This window comes from Amphiprion ocellaris, chromosome 6, assembly GCF_022539595.1.
Source record: "Amphiprion ocellaris isolate individual 3 ecotype Okinawa chromosome 6, ASM2253959v1, whole genome shotgun sequence".
In the NCBI taxonomy this organism is placed as follows: Eukaryota; Metazoa; Chordata; class Actinopteri; family Pomacentridae; genus Amphiprion; species Amphiprion ocellaris.
In genome coordinates this window covers 14,447,058-14,470,545 of record NC_072771.1, presented here as the reverse complement: position 1 = coordinate 14,470,545, position 23,488 = coordinate 14,447,058, and the positions used below count along the sequence as shown (strand labels likewise).

The window sequence follows — 23,488 nt, the reverse complement described above, 5'->3', positions numbered from 1 at the left end:
ACCCACCTAGTCCCTAATCAGGTGAATATAACTAATTCAATATCGGGCACCAATGGTCACACTCAGTTATCCTCATCTTTTATCTCCCAATCTGTTCCCCCATTTCCCCTAATTACCCCCTCTCTAAACTCCTCAGCATATGTGGATTTTACTCTGGACAGCTGCCTCAGTAGTTGGTGGTTTGATTCTTGAAATTAAACAAAAGTTAGTTTGAGCAATAGTTGGACATTTGGGGACATTCTAACATGCTCTCTTTGAATTTGATGAGAAAATTGATACAACTATCATTAGCTTAGCTTAGCTTAGCATAGATTAACACTGGGGAAAAGGGGTAACAGCTGGCTTAGCATGTCACATCTTATTTATTTATTCTAGGCGTGATTAGTTTGGTACGTAATCCATCGTTAAAAAAAACAAAACAAAAAACAGGAATTGTCATTTTAACACTTCTATTCACTGTACAGACATGAAAGTGGTATTAATTTAACTCTTTGAAAAAAAAAAGGCAAACTAGCTTGTTTTCCAAAATGTTGAACTATTGCTTAAAGATTTGGTTTTGTAGATGTACAACATGCGTACCTCATTTTTGACCTTATCTGACTCTCCTTAAACTAACAAAATATCCACAGGCAGGAAAATAAAAGGGTTTAACACCAAGTCCTCCGTGGAACGTCAGGTCCTTTTTACACTTGCACTTGGCAACTTTCCACATTGGGGGTTTCAAATGGCAGCCAGAGGAAACTGCTGGAATTCAACATCAGCAGCCATAAATCCTGTGTTGCATTTGTTGGCACATTAATACCAACCAACCCAGTTCCAACCAAAGGAACAGAACAGACGAGAGGTCAAAAAGTGGTCATTCCAGCATCTGTTTTGCCTAAGGCATAACATTTTGTATACAAACAAAACAAGAATTTTATTTTGGAATCTTATAAAGTTGAAGCAGATGGAATATTCTTTTCCACTGCAACCCTATTTTTGTGAGTTATTGTGCCATACAGTCAGATAACCAGACCTCTTGTGGCTCACTCATTTAAAACTGTTCTTGAAAACAGCATCAGTTTAAATGCATTCCAGTTTACTACAGAGAGGGGGATGATGGCAGAGGGTCTTGTCATTGGAAGATTTGTTTTAGGAGAGTCCAAGAGACTTGATGAATAAGGTGCCAAGGATTTATTACCAGATTTTCCTGCAAGCCTTTGAAGTGAGCGACCGCTGCATCTCATCTGCCAATCCACACTCAAAATTGTGGCCATGTGGATATATTTACTACTGAGCTATTTTTAGAGCTGAGGGTTAGAGCTGAAATGCATTCATCACTGAGGAAAAGCCTTGCAAAGGCACCAGTGAAGCATCAACTCCACACATGAAATATGAGCCTGTTTTTCCTTTTAATTAGAGATATTTCCGCCTTAAGAGTAGTCAAATCTAACCCACTTCTCTTTGTGGAATTAATTAAACATTTTCCAATTTTCATCTAATCTTTTTGATTAGTTATCATCCCCTTCGTGGAGAAGCTTTCTGTAGTGACATCCACAAATGACACTTTCACTCTTGAAGTTGCTCTTTGACATATTCCCTCCCACAAACTGGGGAGTAACTGGGGTGTGTGGAATTGAGGGTGGGGTTAAACGTGCAGACCTTGGCTGTGTTTTATCCACTCTGACCTCGGTCATTTGCAAACATCTGCCCAACCAAAGCTTTAAAGAACCAGAGCTGTCATGGTGGCAGAGGGGAATTCTTCAGATGCCCCTCCCTGTGCATTCTGGGCTATTTTAAGTAGGGCCAGAAGTTGGTGTTTAATGATAAGCTGTAGGGCGTAGCTGACATGCCTGCCATATTATTCCCTTTATGACTCAGGAAGCAATGGCTACGTTGCCCCCCAACCCTCAAGGGGTGTGAATCATTAGAGCCTGTCATCAAGTGCATCCAATCAATGTGGCTTATGGAACCCAACTGCTGCCGTTTAGCTCATGTACAGGAGAACTTTGAAAATAGATGGGGTAGCTATTTTTGCAAGTATCCATTACATAGCACTGTTTCCATTTTGATACAAAATTGCCAACGATGATGACTCGAAACTCCTACCAGCCGGAAATGTTATAGTGATTGCAATATATTTCAAAGTGGTACATTCCTACCCTGTAAAGCCGACCATGTTCAGAGTAGGTAAAACTTTCGGAACCATTTACCTAAGAAAATGTTACTACCTGTATGTTTTTTTTTTTTTTAATCCTAATTTAAAAGGATTTTTTTTCAGTTAACTATTTCTTTTTGGCTCTTGTTTAACACATTTCAAATAATTTCTCTTATTTTATATGATTAATATCAGAATTTCTACATGATAGGTTAAGGTAAAAACACATAATGAAACTGAGTTCAACCAACTTAACCTTAACTCAAAAATTTATGAGCACAACTTGTAACCTCTGATAAAAAAATATACTCAAAAAATGAAAGTGTGGTGCACTCACCCACAATATATTAACAAAGAATGAATTTAAAACATAAAAGATATCAAATTTTAAGCAAGTAATTCTCAAAAATGTCAACTCCACTTTGTCCTTTCAAGTGATTTATTGAGTAATAAAACAGCCTGCCTTTTCACTGACAGAAACAATCATTATTGGAGCTCAAAACATCTACTGTGTAAAGTGGAGCTGCATGCTTTCTACTAAACACTATTCAGCTCAAGGCTGAAAGCAGGGCCACTGTGTTCCCCAAATAAAATGAAAACCTCATTGTAGAAACTGAATTTTCTGTTAACTAAATATCTGGTTTTTGGTTGACAAGTCATACTAATGTAACTAATTCAAGTTAGAAGAAGAAATGTGGGCATCATATGCACAGTGCTGAAGGAGAGATGAACTGAATTTTTGCACCGAAATTTTTTCAAGTTGATGGAATCCACCAAAATAAACTGGCTTTTTGAAGTACAAATGCACGTTGTTTCGAAAGAGTACTTTATTTCAACTAGTGCTTAAACACTCTTTCTATGGTGTAGTTAAAACAGTTCAGGTTTACGGTTTGATTTGAAACTTGTTAAGCCATGACAGATTATGTTTCCATGTAGGGGAGAAGAAACAAAAGAAACCTTTCTTTCCATTCACATGCATGACGTTTCACTTTGGAAACACAGGCTCCTTGGTACATAGTGCTTTGCGAGGAAGAACCAGACAAGACTCCACTCCAGATAAATAAATGATCAGTGTGCAACAAACATCAAAGAGGGATTGTATGCTTCAAAGGGAATAAGTTCCTCACGCTCTCCAGCTCCTATAGTAAAGAATGAATATGTTTTATGCACACACACACTTAGACACACAAACACTCTGTTTCTATAATCCAACCTTTTTGAGATTCTAATGGCTGCATCTGCATTGATCATCCCCTGCTGAGCCAAACTGCCTGTCCTCAATCTGAGTAGATCAGCTGGAAAATATCCAGAATGCTTTGATACAGCATTCCTCCTGACTTGGCGTCCTCTCTTGGTTTTGTGAAGGACCTTCTTGTTTAACCTTCTGGTGCTTCTGGTTACAGTTCTGTCTGAAATATATTGGAGACATGACTTGTCCTATACAATGTTACCATTTTTTTGTTGCTAATCATCTTGAAATGACCCCGTGAACACATTAGCTGCTGCCTTGTTGAGCTTTTTCTTCAGCTTCCCTCACTCTCTGATTGCACAGTTTAGTCCAAGGCCAGAACATAATGTCACATCCACACACAAAAGCACTCATCACTTGTGCTAGGACACGTTCTGCTTGTAAAATAGATCAGAGATTAAATGTTTTGGAACTGAGACATGGCCGGGTTACAATGCTTGGAGGACGTGGGACAATCAACAGTGGGACCCTGCTGAACTCCTCACTCCAGCCTCTCTATAAACAAATTAAACGCACATTTCTTTAATGGCGGACATCACATGTATCCACTACAATGGTTAGTAATTCAAACTTCAGCTCAAACCCCATTATATGCAATAGTTACTCAAACCAAGAGGGAACAATCTCTCAAGCATTCTCTGTATTGCTATGTGATCATTGTCTTTATTACCCTGAAATGTTGCGTTATACATCCAGAATGGTGGATGCTGGTGGAAGTGTGCCTGTCATCACTGTAATATATGTTAGAGCTTTTTATTAGTCAAGACACATACAGGTACAAAAACTATGATCTTTAATCCACATTTTAAAAATTTTTTTTTTCCTATGAGTTAAAATGTTAGTGTCCTCTGTAATTGCAATTCTAAATTTATGTATGTACATATGTGTGTGTAGGTATGCAATTTAATGTGTATGTATGTGAAAATAATTTGAGAGACTGCATTCAAAAGTATCATCTAAAATAGACATTTAGGTTTTTATTCTACTTACATTTGTCTGTTATGTGCACTGTACAGTAAAGTGGTCAACTGTGGATGTTTCATGCAGCTATATTTAAAATATCCTCCCATGAATGGTGGTTTACAAGAAAGATGTATGGTATTTTTGAATGCATGCCTTTAAACGCTGTTTTCTCAAAATGGGTTTTCCCTCCTATTCTGAGGCAGAAATCTCCACTTCAGTAGCTCTTACATACACCAAGCTTTCCAGTTTTATTCCTGTCTATATTCTCAAGGTTTTTGCAGAGGTGTTTGTTCATATATCATTCACAGCCTAGTCTCACATAGCCAGACTGAATTCCACAGAGCTGTGCCACTGCTGGAGAACGGTCTGACCTCACACACCTCATCATCATTCTGCTATAGGGGAGAAAACAGTTTGGCTTGTTGTTAGTTCTTTAACCAAATCACAATCCTCTTGTGGTATTAAGCCCAGGCTGCAGTGATGGTGCCCCTACAAAATACTGACAGAAGGATAGTTTTGGTTAAACATTTGAATGCAGGGAATGCAAGCACTGTCATTAAAATAGTTAATTAACTGACAGAACCCAGCAGGTCTGTCTTATTGTAGCATCCAAATTTTCAGCAAAACTTTTCATTTTCAGTATGGTATCGTTGATGTTGGCCTTACTAAAGGGAATTTTAAAATAACAACACAAGACAGCAGAAGGAGAGGAGAGAGCTGCCTGGATTGTCTGGAGGAAACTGCAAATTTATACCTGAAGTCTACATCCGGTGAAAACCATAGCCTGATTTTTAAAGCATTTTATTCCTAAAAACAAGCTGATGGGAGATTTATTCTGGCTATTGACATAATTATCTAATTTACAGAGCGATCTAAAGAGGTGTTCTGTAAAAACCTTCCTCTCCAATATGTCAACAAAATGAAACAAGTAATTGCAAAGGAATGAATATTTAATGAAATAATACCCAATTTGCATATTTAAGCAAAGCAGTTTGTGAAATCTGTAATACAAAACAGTTATTGTCTTAATGTATGCAATCAGAGAGTGAGGAGGTTTTACCCTATCTGTAGTGTCTTGCCTCAAAGTGCATTTTAAGATGTATCTCAAACTCAAAGTAAACCATAAATAATTTAAAAAACAAACAAATTGGACATGTTTTAAGAATTTTTTGGAAGTACTAAATACCTTAACAAAAAATGTCACTCTGACTTTGTAAAAATAATTTGTGCTCGAAAATGCTAGAGACAACGAGACTACTCAACTTTATACGTCATGGCCTGAATCTTTCCATGCACATATATTGTGAAAGAAAATAACTTTTTAGATTTTACAACGCCTCATCATTGAACACTCTCCAGAATTTGTCAGGATAATCTAAAATCAACTTTCAGTCTGCTGTTAGGTTTGCAAAATTAGATGATAATGCAGGACCCAGGGCGTGACCCTTATCATTTCTGTTGATATTCAACTTTAGCTGTTAATATTCTCAAACAAATATTCAATTAATCACATTATCACTATTCAGCAGTGAACCTTGGGTCCAGTGCCCTGGGATAGCTGCCAATTTAGTGAAGTTCACGATCCAGCTTTAAAAATAGACGAGCACTTCGGCTAGTGAAAGTGTTTGAACTTGGTACGAACGTGTGCTGTTCAAGAATCTAAAGACAAACTTGGTAAACAAACAATGGATGTTTCTTTTATCTTGTGTTATACTCAAATGTCTGCACCTGTTTCATTACATCTGAGATTACCATAAAGCCAAAATACAACCCAGTTAGAGGAACCATATGCTGTTTGTGGCTTTTCACTTTGTTTTAATCTCTTTGCATTTTCTCTTTTTTCTTCCCCGTGTTTTCCTTTCCCTTCTCTCCCAGCTCTCCGTTCTTCTTGCTGTTTCATCCCTCTGCTTCAGTTAGAGTGGGGGATGTCTGTTTTCTAACACCTCTCAGCCTGCTTATCTACTAGGTCTGTATTGCTGTGGATTGGTGTTTCCAGCCCCATTTGTTATTGTGCTATCAACCTCCCTGGTATCGTTTCACCATGAGTTATGGATATCAGGGTGTGTTTGACAGTGATGCGCACCGTGGATTGCAAATGTTATCTGAAAATCATTACTGTTTATGATAGACAGCGCATATGTGTCCGATGCCAGGCTTGTGTGTCCATATGGATGGCTGTGGGAATCTTGCATGTGTTGGATTTGTGTCTGCAACAGTGCATGTGTGTCAGAATGCATTATGGCCCTGTGCATGCTTATATCCAATGACAGCACCGTTCCTCCACGCTGGATATGATTGTTCATGTGTGGGGGTGAGCGCATTCCTTTTCCAACTTTTGGGTGTTCAGAAATAAGAGTCTTTGTTTTTGTGAGTCTCTGTCGTGCTGTTTCTTTCCCTTTGTTGCTTTTGGAATTGGTGCTTTATGTTTTCATTTTGCTGCCCTAATGTTTGAGCAAAACTGCATTGAATTGAATTATCTGTGTTGCCAGGATCTTCTTAATTACATGAAAGGCTCAAACTTCTGAAAGCAAACCCCATAATTGGCACCCAACAGAGCATCCTCATTAATGGGCTGGACTGGAGTATCAGAGATTCCCCGATGTAGTCACCCTTTGTGGGGAGAATTTGAGCTTTTCCCTTTAGGGTATTGGCTCAAGACACCACAGTCAGAGTTAAAGAGATTTGTCAGTAACAGATCGGCTTTCTGTACTATGAACCTCCCTTGCTAACCAGTCAGCCACCCTGAGTGTTCTATTTTAATGTGTTTATGAGAGTTATTTAAAGCTTCTGCTGTATTCCAAATTATCAGTGTCCCATCTTGGCTTGTATGTAAGTCTTGTATTTGACTTGAGGCATGCATCAGCCTGTTGATGCCACTTGTCCAGCCTGTTGGCTCTGGGTGTCTTTAATGACCTGGTGCCCCCTCCTCCTCCTTCTTTTCCCTCCCTTCCCGACTTGGAAGATCTATACAACCGCAACCAGCACTGGACATGGAGGACTATGATGTTCGCTCGGCCGCAAGCATCCTGGCCTCAGTGAAAGAGCAGGAGGCGCGCTTTGAGCAGCTGACCCGAGCCCTTGAGGAGGAGCGTCGCAACGTCACCCTGCAGCTAGAGCGCGCCAATCTGCCTCCCAACCCCCCGACCAGCCAACCGCTGGCGTGGCAGCAAGTTGTGATGCAGGTAAATGATGCCAGCATGCTGGCCAACCAGCCTCTCATCTTTTTCTATCACCAACCTGCGCCACCATGTGTCTCCCTCCCCGCCTGTCTCTCTAAAGTGACATCCGCCTCTCCTGCTCCCTCCTTCCATCTGAGCAAGCTCATCCCATCGGCATGTTTGCTCATGGTCATTGCTTTTCATCGTTGGTGGAACTCGGTAATCTCTTTGTTCAATTTCTCTGTGACTCGGGGCACTTGTTCCCATTGTCTGAACCCACTGTCCTGGATGTTGTGCAATAATCTGCTCTGTGGTGACTCATCTTTAAAACCAAACTGATGAGATTCAACTTCTCATCCTGTCTTCCTTCGCCTCCTCCTTCTACGCCGCTGCTTGCCATCCAATCCCATCTCCTTTCGCCCACTGGTCTTTGATATTGTCTGGAGGTGCTGCTGATTGGATGTGGCCTTTCGCCCAGCTCTGGCCAGCGTCTGAGGGACATTAGAGGCCTGGCCAGGGCTTCTGTCAATGCTGGCTGACTCTGCAGGAACAAGAAATGTAAGATGTGGAAATGAGACTGCTGCAAGCAGCAGTCACAACAAGCACATACGTTTACATACTTCAAACTGTTAGGGGCCGACAGAAAATGTTACAGCTTTCTGTTTAAATAACTCCCACAGTCAGACAACATGAAATCCTGTTATCCTGGTTATTTTCAGTCTTTGAAGGTCTGACTGCCACACATGTTTCTATTGTGCTGATGTTCCCATAGCCCTCTTTCCTACTCGTGGGTATGATCACTTCTTTGAAGAAAACCTCTCAGGGTGTATACACGTTTTACTAACTAGAATTTGAAAGCACAATTTGGCAATGCAGCACCTGTGGTACTTGGATACATCACCTTTAATCACGGTAAAGGAGGCAGTCTCATGTATTATTGATAGAACAAGACTTGCAGAGATGGAACTGCATCGCCTACATTTGCCTGTGGTTGTATTTGCCTGCAGTCACATTTTGTTAACAGTCGGTGTCAGTGTTCATTTTTAAAGGGCTTGCTGCCAATTTGGCCTCGCGAAGTGGTAATGGAGAGGATGCAGGAAAAGTATAGCAGGGTAGAGTAAACTTGTCAGCTCGACACCCACCACAAAGGTAATCTGCTGCTTTTATATGTTTGTGTGTGTGAGAGGCTGAGAGTGAAGTCCTCTCCCCTCCTCATAAATTCTTCTTTGATTTACTGGACAGTCTTCAACATGGCAGACAGTGAATTAACATACTCTCCTCTGCTGTCTCTCACAGATCACATTCACAGACATCCTCCCACCAAACTGAATCACTTAAGCATTATTTGGTCACCAGGAGTTGGACTGTCAGCTTTATCATAAACACCTAAATGCCAAACAAAGTTGGATGTGTGGGAAGGAATGTCAAAGGGGAAATTGATCTGGATCGAACAGCACCTGAGTGCTTGGTTGCACCTTTTCTCAGCCTTCTACCAGAAGGTGTTGTGCCATAAGCGTGTGCTGTGAGACCCACTCTATTCATATAATGAGGTGGAATGAGGGATGAGGAATGTATCAGGTTGTTCTCTTTATCTCTTTCTCCTCCTCTCTCCGTTTCCCCCACACACTCGCATACAATCCTCAGGCTTCATGATGGATTAAAATGGAGCATGGATCAGTAACCGAAGGTTCAGATTCACAACCCCAGGGCCAGATTCAATGAGGTCTGCCATTATTTAAAGTTGAGGTCATGACAGAAAAAGTGGACCAAGTCTGATTAATGAAATGAGATGCAAGTAGACACCTAATGAGCGTGATAAGCCATTGATCTACAGAGCACTCCGCCACAGGGCGTTCACCTCAGAACGGACTGGGTCTAAACATCAGCGGGCAGCGAACACTTTTATCTGCTTTTATCATGATCGTCAGCTTTTTAACACAGGCAGCTCAGTGGGTTGAAAGTAAACATGAGGCAAATTATCCTCAGTTCTCAGAGATAGTGTGGGTTGCATTAAACATATCAACACAGCACTTCATGATAAGTCACTTCAAACAGTGTGCTGACGTGCTCAAAACTGTTGAGCTCTTCTGTCATGCCCCCAACCCTAGTTTGTTGGTTTTACCTTGCACAGGCTTCCAAAAGACTCAAATAAATCATAATGGTTCAAATGTGTTAGCTGGTAATATAGTAGCTGTTTTTTTTGTTTTTGTTTTGTTTTTTTTTTACCTCAAATTTAGATTTGTTGCATTTTCAGGCATTGAGTTTGGCGATATGTTTTGGCTAAAGTCATGTTGACATAGCAGTTTTGCTTATCAGGGAATAGTTTCTAGCTGATTGTTAACATTGTAAACCTCACCTGTTTAATATTTCATTTTCCACATACCATGGTAGCATTGTTACTGTGAGCATTTTAATATATTGAAGTCTAGATTTAGCTTTAAAGAACTGTCAGCATGACTGTACACCCTTGACCTTGTTGAAAAGAAAATTTCTGACTAAAGATTAAACTTTCCAAGAATTCCATGTTGTTTTTTTGGACTTAAGCTGCACTGTTTTCTGTGATTTATATCCCCTGCAGAGCATGGCAACATAATAATGGTCCCAGCAACCATTGTCATTTAACTCTCCTTGCTTAGTTGGAGTGCACACAGCTGAATAGGATTAAAGAATTATGTGGTTCGACTTGTTTTCCACATATCACTTTAAGATATTTGTTTTGGCCCTGCATGATGTTAACACATGTTTTAAAAAGGTACCTCACCACCCAAAGCTTTGACCACTATATTGCCACAATGGGAGAGGGCCTTGTAAACATCACTGCCCTGCTTTCTAATTGAATTCTAATCCTCATTCACTGCAACATAACACTTTATGAATTGCCGCCAAAGAAGAGAATTAGAGTGTTTATGCTATGCTGCCCTGTGAGGAAAATCACAACAATGCTGTCAGACAGTCCATTAGCTTTTCTGATGAAATTATCAATAGAGATTCAGTGACACGAACCAAGGAGCCTTACAATTTCCATCCGACAGCCCCAACATGTGATCGCTCACATGCTAAGATCATACCCTTTCTTCATTTGATATCATGTTTACCCGTCGTAATTGATTTTTGCCTGAAGCAGTGTTATCGCAAGGCTCTGAAAGGTCAAGTCGTGCATGGTGACAGTTCTATGTGTGGAAAAAGGCAGACAGCACTCAGACAACCACGTCTGTCTGGAGCTAAGGAAGAAGGTGACCTCATTTCATATACACCAGACGGCTAATCTGTCTACCCACAGTCGCTGCCCAGCATAGATCCCATCTCGAGGTGTGTGCATTCACCGACTTCATTTAAGGGGAAACTTGGGATAATTTCTCACACTGTGGATATCATAAAATGTTGGTGTTTGGTATTCAGATGCTATATTCAGTGGAGTTCTGGTATTGCAGAAGCATATCACCCCTTTGTGCAAATGTTGTGGGAAGTTTTCAAAGGCTTGTGAGCTTTGGGGAGAGGGAACAGTGCAGCCTTTGATCTGTGCTGCTGTCTGTGCTGAAGATGTACAGGCCCCGGCCCTGCAATGGCACCACAGCACTCAACCAACAATCGCCCCAGCCTCCCTCCACCCACTTTCATCCCCATAACCCAAAGCCCCCCAGCCCTGTCTAGGCACAATGGACACAAAGGGCTGAGGGTGCTATAGCGACAGAAGATCTATCCTTCCACTGGCAGGGCTCGGGAGCCCCTGTACCCTCGTAAATCACCTGCCTAACAATGAGCCTTGGTTTACCCCCTCCCCTCCTCTATCTTCCCTGTCTTCTTCCCTTGGTGTGGCATCAAGAACCTTCTTGCCTGCCATAAACACCCTAATTACCTTGGTGTGAAACTGCCTTTGTTTATTTTTGTATACCACACTGTTTGTGTAGCCTTCCTAGAACACTTTCCTCTCATTATGAAGCAGCTTGCAGAAAAGTCACATTAAAATTCGAATAAAGTTGTTGTTTATTTTCCAAACTTCTATATGGAACACCTAAACATGTCTCATCACAGATTAAAGGTTATTTGGTTTACTGGATATGACAGTCTTGAGATGCAAATGTGCTGCTCATATGTTTCAGTAATTTTCAAGACAGACTCAAATGAAACAAATTGAGCAACAGTACTGTACTTTATGGTGGATTGTCCAGGAGGGTGTTCACACCTATAGTTCGATTCTTTAGATCAGGGTTAGTTCATGAGTTGGCATTTCTGCCAACTCATGAACTACAGTTATTTATTACTGGTCAGATGTGTGTGGGGCAGCAGGAAGAAAGTAAATACAAAGTGAAGGTCCTGTCTGCTGGAATATGCAGATATCTGTGAGAGAAACATTGCTAGTGAGACCGCCGCTGAAATTACAGTAGCCGCTTAGCTCATACTTACAGAGTGCACCTGGTAGTTGGGTCAGATAGAGGTCAAATCACATTCCAAACACAAACTAATGACTCCAAAATCTTTGCCAAGTTAACTGGCCTAAACACCACACATGTGAAAACACCCTTAGTGTTGATGGTACTGTTTCTCCTCAAAGCTTGTTAAAGCTTAAAGTAGTGCTTCTAAAGTTTCCAATTTCTACAAGATGTTGCACAATTTGTTCATTTCCATAGGTTTTAGCTATGATAAGAGCATGGCGCTAGAGGTAGCATTGTCAGGATTCATTAGATAGATTACTATGAAATTTTAATCACTATGACAGGTGCCATTGTTTTATTAAGTCTGGGATCTAATATCGAAAGGATTCTATAGGCAATGCAATCTATTTGCTTTGCCTTAATACGTTTCTCAACCTTAAGCTAAAATGTAGAGTGCATGTGCCATTAAGATTTTAGATTATCTTTTATTCACCCTACTTCCACATTAAGAGTCAAGTTTGAGGCAATGGCCCATGAATCACTGTGTTAACTGCTCACTGTGGGCGGGAAAGTCCTTTTTGTGTCTCATCTTGGTACAGGGCTGACATGGAAGGACAGGAATTTTTACTCAAGGCTGGGGTTGTGCATATTCCTCTTGTTCAGGTGAAAAAGGAGAGAGAGTGTGGTTTGAAGGAGAGGCGGTGGAAAAGCCTTTTGTACTCTGGGCTATTTATATTCCTCTGGGGCGGCTCAAACCTTCATCCTTCAAATCAGCCTCAACGTCGGTGGACTTAATTCCTGTCCTGGTGCACCTCTCTGCCATTTGATCACAATCCATTAAACCATTATGCTCACTAAAAGCACTAAGAGGGGTAGCTGAAAAGTACTCCCCTTTCCTTCACCACACATCCTCTCTGTGCACCCAGATGGGTTAGGAGACAGACTAACTAGACACCGCCTCAGTCTGATGGTTCTGGACAACATGGGAGTCTGCTTATGTAGTTTCCACCAAAAGATGTAATAGGTTCATTGGTCCATAGCACAAAATGTATTATTTTCACAAATGATTTTGCAAAACTGCAAGATGCTTTCATGTTTTTGAGAATAGTCCTGTGGCAGGACTCATCATTCTACAGAGCTTTGTATTTAGTGTTTGTACAGGTGTATTTTAAGTTAAACTGTGATCTTTTTGGGGGGCTTTTTTTAAAACTAGTTTTGGTACCTAAACTTCACCAGTTAGTTTGGGTAATAGCAAACAGTGACTGAAAATCAAAGACAACAGCAACAGAAAACTAGGGCTGCAACTAACAATCTTTTTCATTGTTGAGAAATATATTTATGATTGTTTGGTGTATAAAATGATAGAAAAACTGAAAAACATTGATTGGTGTTTCCCCAAAATCCAAGAAGACTCACTCAAGAGTTTATTTATATTTGTTTTTTTCATCTACAATCCAAGATATTCGGCTTACAGCCATAGAGAAGAAAACAAATGAGAAATCATTCAAATTCAAGAAGCTGTAATCAGAGAATTTTGAATTGTTTTCAGAAAAAAATTACTCATACCAATTGAGTGATTATCAAAACAGTTGCTGATTAAGTTAGTAACTGACATCTAATTCACTAATTGGTCAATCGCTGCAGCTCTGTTGATTACAACAGTAAAAGAATGGCACCACAAATCACTCATACTTTAGTCTGTGGAGGACAATCATGCAGACCTTGTTGCTATTTTTATGTAAATAGATAAATTAAATCCCATGAAAAGGTCAGTTGTAAAGAAGAGGGCACAAATCCTGGGTATCTCACAATTTTACAGCCTGTATTAAGAAACCGATGTCCACCAACAAAGATGTTAAACATTTTGGTGTGAGTCAGCTTTGTACTTGAAGATGGCCATGGTAGTCTAAACAGACCTGTGGGTGACAGGTAAATTCAGAGATTAAACTATAGCCCATGTGTTTAAAATAAAGCTCTTCTCCTTCACGAGGCCCTGGAGTCACCTGAGGAATGTGACCTCACCCTTCCTAGTGTCCAGCAGGATAAGTAAACAAGGCTGGCCGCTGACCCCTCTATAACTAAAACAGAAAAAAAAAAGAAAATTGAAAACAGTCTCAGAGTTTTATAGTATGGCTGGAGGTGTTCTTCAAAGCCTTGATTTAATTATCCCCATGAGTTTAACATACCGGTGCGACATTTTTACGACATGACTTACAAGCATGTAAATGTTGATCAAATGAGGAACAGAAGCCGCGCTGAGTCTTGTTTTGGAAGATTTGTTGGAGTAAATTCACACTTAATTAGACAGAGCACTCCTTAAGACTATGAATGTCTTATTGGCCAAATGGACTAAGCATTTCTTTGTGTTTTCTTAATAAAGGTTACTACAATGTGAGTATTCAGGTCCACTGCCAACTAAGTTTGAGCCAGGCCCTCCATGGTAGAAAATGTAAAAGTCTCCTACTATTACTGAATACAATCATGTCTTCTGGCCTCTGAAGCTATTAATTAAAATCATTAATGCACAGTTGTTCAGATCGCAGAACTGCATTCAAAGTTCTTAGAAAGCTAAAAAACAAACAAAAAATCCTCTGCTTTTTAATACCTCACTAAGGCAGACAAATAAACTAATGAAATAATTCCCCTCAAGACCTAGAAACTAAACAGCAGATGAATCAACTCAGAGGAGACAGCCTTAACTCTCAGCTGGATGCTTTACCTAAAATTAGTCTATAATCTTGGCTCTATTTAATAGTCACAGAAGCAGTCCTCTTGGTATTTCCTTTAAATCACCAGTCTTACACTTGTGTGCACTGGAGTCATTATGGGCATGTGACTTCTCTGCAGCAGACATGTATGTGCAGCAGCAGTATTCTACAGTTCATATACCATCAGACTGTAGCCATGAAGTCAGACCCATGTATTGACTTGCTCTTGCACTCTGGCTGACTGACTTAATGAGTTCTGGCGTCGCCTCAGGCCGAGGCACACTGCGCATCTGGACAGACTGTGAAAAGACTGGACATCACAGAACCTGGAATCTGCAAACCTCTGCTGTTTTGTGTCACAGGGTTGCACACACACACACTCGATCAAAAAAAAAAAAAAAAAAAAAAAGGCATACTTTGTCTTAAGCTGGAGCCAGGCTGCAGGGCCCTCTTTATATGTTGCTGTAATGAAATAGGGTGATGCACAAAGAAATAGGGCCTTGTCTGTTTACTGTCTCACACAGAGAGTCAGAGAGGGATTCTTGAATGTAGACAAGCATGATAATAGAACAGGAATGTTTAAAACTAAGGGCACTACTCTTGACAGTCGTCCTTCTCCTGAGGCCCTGTTCAAGCTCATCATTCTGCGCTGAACTAAACGCACACTCCATCTGTGCAAAAAAAGTCACAACGTTAACCTTCTTTATAAACATTCTTGAAAAGAACAGTTTTTAACAGATACCAATGGATTTTAATCACTTTTATATGTGACTTTTTTCTAAGCAATATAACACAGCTAATAGAATTTCTAAGAAATTGCCAGATGTAGTGGCTTAAAAATCTGCCAAAAATCACAAGCCAACATGTGAACATACACTCATCAGCCACCTGAAACCTTCAAACTACTAACAGGTGAAGTGATTAGATAAAGAAATACAAACAAACCAGAGCATATTCCCCCCGATAGCAGAATGATGAGGTGCAGCCAGACCATTGTACACAGCATTGGAGAATGGTCTGATTCTGTGAGACTAAGGATCCAGTGCCAGACACCACAGGACACATTCAGAGGTTCTATCAGAGCTGCTTTGGAAGCACAAATGGGACAAACACAATATTAAAGAGGTGGTTTTAAGGTTGTGGCTGATCTGGTGCATGAGAAATTTCTACAAAAAATTAACATAATCCATCTGTTAATAGAAATAAAATGTCAAAAGAGAGAAGAATTTCTAATCAAATTTTGCTGGAAGGTGCATTAAGCTCTGAGACAAATCATTAGCAGTTAGCTCATTTATAGACATACCCTTTAAAGGTCATTAGAGAGACGCCATAACAGATGCAATGTTAAGCTAAAATGAAGGTTCTGAAAAAAAAAGTTTTTTTGGATGTGAAAGTTAGTGATTTGCTGCATGTCAGCTTTCTGACTGGTTCGGATTCTGTTGTTTGTGCCTCCTTCAGTGTTCCAATTACGCATGACAAGATGGAAAACAAGGGAAAGCCTAATCCTGTTACAGCTGTATTACAAATCTTGCCATGCAGTTACAGAATTGCAACATAAAAACAGAAAATAGAACCTTTTGATCTGAAGTGATGTCATTTAAACAGAGCTTTATTTCCCTAAATGAAGGGAAAATTGCCTTTTTGCAAGACAAAAGCCCCCAATAGATTGGACTCTAATCCTCTGCATCGCTGACTGGCCATTTTTCAAGGGGAAAATAAAACATGATAGTAGAAGTCGTTAGATAAGGGCTTTTTTGCAAGCTGTGCCATTGTTAGAATAAACAGCAGTCAGCCTATAGCAGCACATCATCATGCCCTGTAGATGCTCAAACACGCATACATTGATAATGTTTGTCATCAGGCTCCTATACTGTGCAGTTTGCCCTATAAAGCCACAAAGTCAGTATTATCCTTAAAATTACCTTTCATAGGGGCCTGCTTTGTGCATACTGGGGTATTTAGTTAAAATAACTCATCTCGCTATTAAAAGTCTGAAAGTAAAGGAATGTTTCTAAGAAAAGGTATTCTTGGCAGTGTGGTAAAGAACTAAAAATTAAATGTCATTAAAGTTTCCTTTGAAAGGAAAGATTATAAAAACATTCTTTGTAACGAAGCACCACATGTATTTTCCTTCCTTCAGTCTATTTTCTGTATCTGCCCTTTCTCTGCCATTCTTCTCCGTGTTTCTGTGCATCTGCCATCTTGAATGGAAGCAAAAAACATGATTTTAACAGATGTAGCTTCATTGGAGGTGTCTGGCTGTCAAAGCGCGCCTTGTTGCTGAACATTAACCTTTCTACCATCTGTTCACACTGTATGTTCTGATAGAATAAAGCCAACTTCAGGAGCTTTGATTACAACTCCTGGATTATTCATACACATTTGTACATTTATTTTACAAGACCTGGGTGTGGGCTGGATGGACTCTAGTGAATATAGATTTTGTCTGACAGTAGCAGGTATTCCCTGGAAACAGTACGTAACACCAGCCTCTGATCCTGAACACATGCTAGGGTTTATTTTGAAATGAAACGTTGAAAATGCTGTATTTGTTTGGGTATTTAGTTTACTCCCTGTCTTTTCATACTGTATTGAAAATCATCTCCAATATGAGGCCATTTTTCTCTGAACAACATGGAAAGACTGATGCATACTTTTATTAGTAGCAGGTTAGACTTTTGTGACACTTTTCTTACTGGTCTACTGAAGAAAACAGTGAATTCTGCAGCAAGAGTCCTGACAAACACCAGGAGGAGAGAATGCATTATGCCTTCTTTAAAGTCTTTACACTGTTAGTTTTCATATTGATTTCATATTGAGGCACTACATGGCCTTGCACCAGACTACTCCTCTGAAGTAATATTGGTGTATGAACCAGGAAGGCCCCTCAGATCCTGTGCTTCTTCTCTTTCAGCTGTGCTACAAAGCAGAACAAATACATTTGGTGATGCTGCTTTCAGCCATTACGCTCTGAGCTGCTGGAACAGCTTCTAGATGAACAGAAAATATTGATATTTTTAAACACAGACTAAAAGCCCATCTAGCCAGTCTGACTTTTATGCAGTGTTTTAGAGTTGTGTTGTTTATGTATTTAAATGTATTCAGGTTTATTTTATCATCATTATTATCTTATAAATATCTTACTCTTAATATATTCAGTTTCTGTTGTGGAATATTTTATAATTGTGTTTTGAATGATGCTTTTATTGATTGCAGCAACTTTTATTTATATTTTATCATCTTAACTATCCGTCAATCTTTTTGTCTTTCAATGTCATTCAGTGTGTATTAGACTTTAAATCATGTCATGCTTTCTCAGTTTATCATAAATCACTTTGATGTGCTTTTAATTAGTTTGAAAAGTGCTGTATGAATGAAGTATTTATAAATTATTGATTAACATTGTTGATTGCTCTGACAGATTGCCTTTTGATACCTGCCTTATTAGTTTTAGCCATGCTTCCATTCTAGCATAGTTCTAGAAATAGGAAGAAAATTCAATTCACTATAGATTGGGGCCTGTTCCATAAAGTTTGTTTAGAAAAGTGAGAATTAAAGTGGACTGACCCAACTGAACAATTCACTCAGGGTTAAAGAGTTTCCATAAAGGTCAATTTAAGTTCATGCAATCAGGCTACTTCAATACAGGTTCGAGTAGTCATGATGATTGCATGTTCTTGCTATTCTTTAGCAGCCCGAAAGGCCAAGAACAGATCAGATTGATCCTCGACAGCTAACAGCAGTTGTACAGAGAAAGCAATAACGTCCACGGCCGCTGAGCAACATATATGGTGGAACAGTGTCAGAAAATGAAATATATTATAGTCTGAACATACCTTCTAGATGCACAGCAGACAGCAGCATCTACTTTTTGTCTGTTTTTCTTTACTCTTATTAATCATATTCCGATTAATTGGTATATAAATCTGGTCAGCATTGGGCTGGATTATTTATGTAGATACTATCAATCTATAGGGATAATTTAGATTGAGACGTATTTTATGAAAGCCTGAACATTTGATATTATGTCAAATATCTGAACAAGAATGTATGTAAATATACATTTTGTCTTTATAGAATTTAGTATTTTATATTTATTTAATAAGATTGTCTGTAAATTTGAGTTTTTGAACAGTTACTGCTTGATAAAGTCAAATAATATGACAGTGATTGGCTCTCCCATCTGGTCAGTATTATAGTAACTCTGGTTAAGCAACAACTCAGGCTTAAGTTAGCTACTGGACCAGGTTAGTGTCCCAGTATAATATCCAGAGTAACTGAGCTTGAACTGTGTTGAATTTGCTTTATGGGACTAAGAAATAACCTGCCAGTAATAAATCAAACTGAGATAAGCCTGGCTTATTTCTTAAAATGGCTTTATGAAACAGGCCCACAGTCTCCAATCTCAGTGGAGACTGAAATGTCTCAGCCAGTCTTCAGCAATTTGCCATGACAATTTGCAGAGATACTTATGATTCCAAGACGATGAATACTACAGAATATGATGATCCCTTGACTTTTGATCTCACACTATCAGTAAGTCAAAGTTTTCAATTAATCAGACAAATATCTCAATATCTATACAATATAATATACACTACCGTTCAAAAGTTTGGGGTCACCCAGACAACTTCATGTTTCCCATGAAAACTCACACTTTTATTCACGTGCTAACATAATTGCACAAGAGTTTTCTAATCATCAATTAGCCTTACAACACCATTAGCTAACACAATGTAGCATTAGAACACAGGAGTGATGGTTGCTGGAAATGTTCCTCTGTACCTCTATGGAGATATTCCATTAAAAATCAGTAATTTCCCGCTAGAATAGTCATTTACCATATTAACAATGTCTAGACTGTATTTCTGATTCATTTAATGTTATTTTCATTGAAAAGAAATGCTTTTCTTTCAAAAATAAGGGCATTTCTAAGTGACCCCAAACTATTGAACGGTAGAGTGTATGGATCCCAGATGATGAATCATATCTCCTGACTTTTCCTCTGGTGAACTGTAAATGAAATGTCTCTATTTAAGTAGACTACCATGAAATTTGGTACAAGCATTCATTTTTATTTCAGGATGACCTAGGACAACTTCAGTAATTCTTCACCATTTTGTTTATTATCCAGCCAAAATTTCAATGTCTAACCAGCTAATTCTTCATATTTCCAATCCTGACAGCCTCAGCTGTACTCTGTAATGAGTCTAAATTTGCAAATGTTCCTACGCTAACATGCTAAACCAACAAGTTGAGCAGACAGCACGCCAATGTGAGCCCTCAGCTCCCACCTCAGCTTTGCCTGTGGGCTTCACAGAGCCACTCTAAATTTGTAGGCTTGTTTGAATCCAGTTGGCATGCAAATGAGCTAAATTAAAATTCGGCATTAAAAAATAACATGCAAAGCACATATGTGCAGATTTACAGAGAAAGTAAAGAGTAATGCCTCTTTCCTCGTCCGCTCTCATGAGTATTCCAAAGCACTTAATGGATTTTTAAACAGGGTTATGAGACTCGCTCAATGTTTAAATAGCTTAAATGGAATGTGATATTGCAAATCACATAAGAGAAAGAAATGTAGTGCAACTAAAGTTACGAGACTCGTTTTTTTAAACCACTTTTTTTTTATTTTAAAGTAATGTTGGCCAGTTGAATTCTTAATGTTGAAAGTAAATAGATCTAAATGTAATGGTGCATGGTGGGCCAGGTCTTTCATTTAGAACAAATGGAGCAGTAACAGTCTGGGACATGAAATAACACTGCCAAGCTGGTGGAATGCAAAACCCCAGCCATTTCCCCTCTGCTTGGGATTTCTCCTTTTTCTGCTTTCTCCTTTTAGTCCAGTCATCCTTTTTTCTCTCTCTTTCTCTCTCTCCTGTCTTTTCAAACTTCTCTCCAAGTTGTCTTTAGTTAAGCTTCCATCTACGTTATTAGATTAACATTCCTGCTCAGTCTTGGTCACAGTCATAGATGTTTGAATGTGAATTCTTTCACGTACGTCCCACCCCTCCCTTATATCAAGTGCAGTGAGAACGGTACAAAGAGCTGCAGAAAAGGAGCTGTGTGTGTGTGTGTGTGTGCAGGGTGTAAAAAATGCAGAGTATGGGGTGCCTTCGCTTCAATAGGGGCAACTTTTGTTTTGTGTGTGAGCCCTCCCTCTTCTCCCCTTTTTCCTCCCCTCTCTCTGTCTATGCCAACAAGGGGGAGGGGTCGTCGGCTTGACAGACAGACGCAGCTGGAGTGCATAGATGGAGCTGGTCCCACCCCTGTAAGATGCCAGAGATAGAGTGAGAGACATAGACCCGATGAATGAGAGAGAGAGAGAGATGGAGGAGAGAGAGGGCTACTACTTTTCCAGCTTTTGCTGTATGTCTGGGAACCCTCCTTTCTATTAACACACCTCCTCCCCCCCTTATTCTCTCGGCCCTGGAGTTTTTTTTCTCTTGCTGCCTAACTTTTTTTTGTTGAGCATGTGTGTGTGTGTGTGTGTGTGTGTGTGTGTGTGTGTGTGTGTGTGTGTGTGTGTGTGTGTGTGTGTGTCCACTCCTTCTCTTGGTCTCCAGCTTTCATTACAGAAGCAGGACTCTGCTTTTTCTGTCAATCTTTCACCATTTCATACATTAATATAGTATAACTACAGCATCACTGCAAAGGAGAAAGCAGGGTCCCTTTTCAGCTGTGTCAAACTAGCCTCAGATAGACAGAACTACACTGGATGTAGGGTGATTTTATTTTCAAAGTAAAAGCATTAGCGTTTCAAGAAACAAGTTCGTGGCAGCTCATATTTGTCCGTCATTGTGCTGTCATATATAAAACATATCAGGCTTTGTGCTTCAGATTAACAGCTATTGTCACTGTGTGGTCAACAATCCAAATAGTGTGTCTGACAGTTTGACGTTCTTGTGTTTTTTAATACAAAAGCAGTGACTTACACTTAACTTTTCTGACCAAAACATTGACTAAATTATTCAAAACCATTCCAACACATTTGAGAAGAAGTGGAGTTAGTAATCTTCAGTTGACATGTAGATAATGTTTTATATTTTACACCACAAAGACAGGACAAACAGCTGGTTTTGAGAGCAACTAAACACTATCACAGACTGCAGCAACTTCAATAAAATTCTCAGCCATGTGCAATGTGTGTCATAGGACTGCCAGCGTATCATACTGGCCTTATTCTCCCCTCATGTTCAGGAGCTGCACGTTATGATTACATGAAAGCCTACAATTTCTGTTCAGCCTATCTTGTGTTCAGAACATTGTGGCCTTGGACAGTGTCTTGTGAGTCAGAGAAATGATACAGAAGGGGCTTAGAAAACTACTTTATCCACAGTTGTTCACACATGGACTGTCCTCATATTTTATGATTTTCAATCTTCTGATTGTTTACCATCATCAAAATTAATTTATATGATTATATGTCTTCCCATGAATATTCAACACATAGTTCAAATGACCTAAAGTGTAACAAATTTGACTTTATTTTTCTAATAGAACTTCAATATAACCAACAGAATTATCATTTTGTTTTGGAGATTTTTGGAGAAAGTTTATAATTATTATTTTTTTTCTTTTACAGAACAAAAACCAAAAAAGGAAAAACGTTAAAACACCAAACGGACATTAACTCCTGCTTCATAAAAACATTCATAGGTTTCTTTGGTTATCTATTTGTTAAATTACACAGTGTTTAAACAAACACAATGTAGGATTCCTATTTCAATTATAAAAAAAAGTTACATAATTATGAGTTTGTTATTTTGACATCTGGCTAAGAAAGCTGATCTGCGATTGTCAGTATTAAAGAGAGATATTCCATTTTGAAGGTGAATTTTAATATGAAACTGACCCTTTTGTTATAGCTGACTTTATTGTGTATGGTTTAGGGCTGGCCCAAATAGCAGTTTCTGGGCTCTGGATATTCGGCTCGATTAATGGCGAATATCCGAATATTCGGCTCGGTTCGTAACATCGGACAAATTGACGAGAAGATGAGAAGATTTGGATCTCAAAATAAATATTCTGATACCACTGTCACGACCGAATATTGGTCCAGCCCTAGTATGGTTGTTTATTGCTAGTTACTCTTAATAATGGCTAATATTTTTTGTATGTATTGTGACTTGCAGCTGTCTTTGCTGGGCCAGCTTGCGGAGCATTGTAGTTGAAGTGTTTTGAAGAAAAGAGCTAACACTAACCTCAGTATCTTAATAAAATATAATTTATCTTGCAGAAATATAGCCCCAGCCTATAACCTCAACCGTAACAAGTTTTTTTCTAGTAATTTCATACACATCTGTAAAGCTGCCTGTTACGAGCGTGTGTGGGTCTTATTGTGAAAGGCTCGGCGCCGCTCTTCCGCCTTTCCTGTCGCTAACCGTGTGCGGCTTGACGGAGCTTAGCAGAGGATGGCTGCCTACGTCTGAGCTGCTACCTCTGCGCTCACAGAGGGAAAACTCAACGTAAATAAACAAGGAAAACGTGAGGAGACGAGAGGAGGAGAGGAGGGAAAGGAGAAAGTTTTCTGAGCGGAGGAAATAGCTGTCACACGTTTCCCCGGGAGGTTTTTATTTTTGCGGGAACGAAGAGGGATTTTGGACCATGCCTGCTGAAGTGAAACAGGTTAGTGTTGCTGTGTCTGCCGGTTCTCCTCTCTCTCTCTCCTCTCAGCGGATCTCCAGCTCCTCTATGACTCTTCTCGTCTTTCTTCTGCTCCTAATTGATTCCTCATTGTTTGGATTGGGTTGCATACCTCTCATTTTTACCTCGTAGCATCACTCTTCTTTTTTTCTCTTTTGCCTTTTGTCTGCCTTCTTGTCACTCACTTGAATGTGTGAGAGCAGAGATGGTCACATTTATCGATGTCCTTCAGGAGGATGTGTGTGTGCACAAAT

At 39.5% G+C, this 23,488-nt stretch overlaps 1 protein-coding gene across 13 annotated transcripts in view; it reads left to right on the top strand.

The window, feature by feature from the left end:
* Positions 1–23,488, top strand: part of arvcfb (ARVCF delta catenin family member b) — a 274,511-nt gene that overhangs the window by 116,412 nt on the left and 134,611 nt on the right. For 11 of the 13 annotated variants that reach the window (XM_055011233.1, XM_055011229.1, XM_055011231.1 and 8 more), the window contains exons 4-5: positions 6,225–6,315; positions 7,312–7,531. The exons of 1 other annotated variant lie outside the window; for it this stretch is intronic. In XM_055011233.1, coding sequence (XP_054867208.1) covers positions 7,340–7,531 — 192 coding nt within the window. In that variant the 5' untranslated portion in view covers positions 6,225–6,315; positions 7,312–7,339. Of the gene's footprint in view, positions 1–6,224; positions 6,316–7,311; positions 7,532–22,991; positions 23,217–23,488 lie in introns of those variants that run through there. One more of the 13 variants, XM_055011237.1, reaches the window with a different exon arrangement.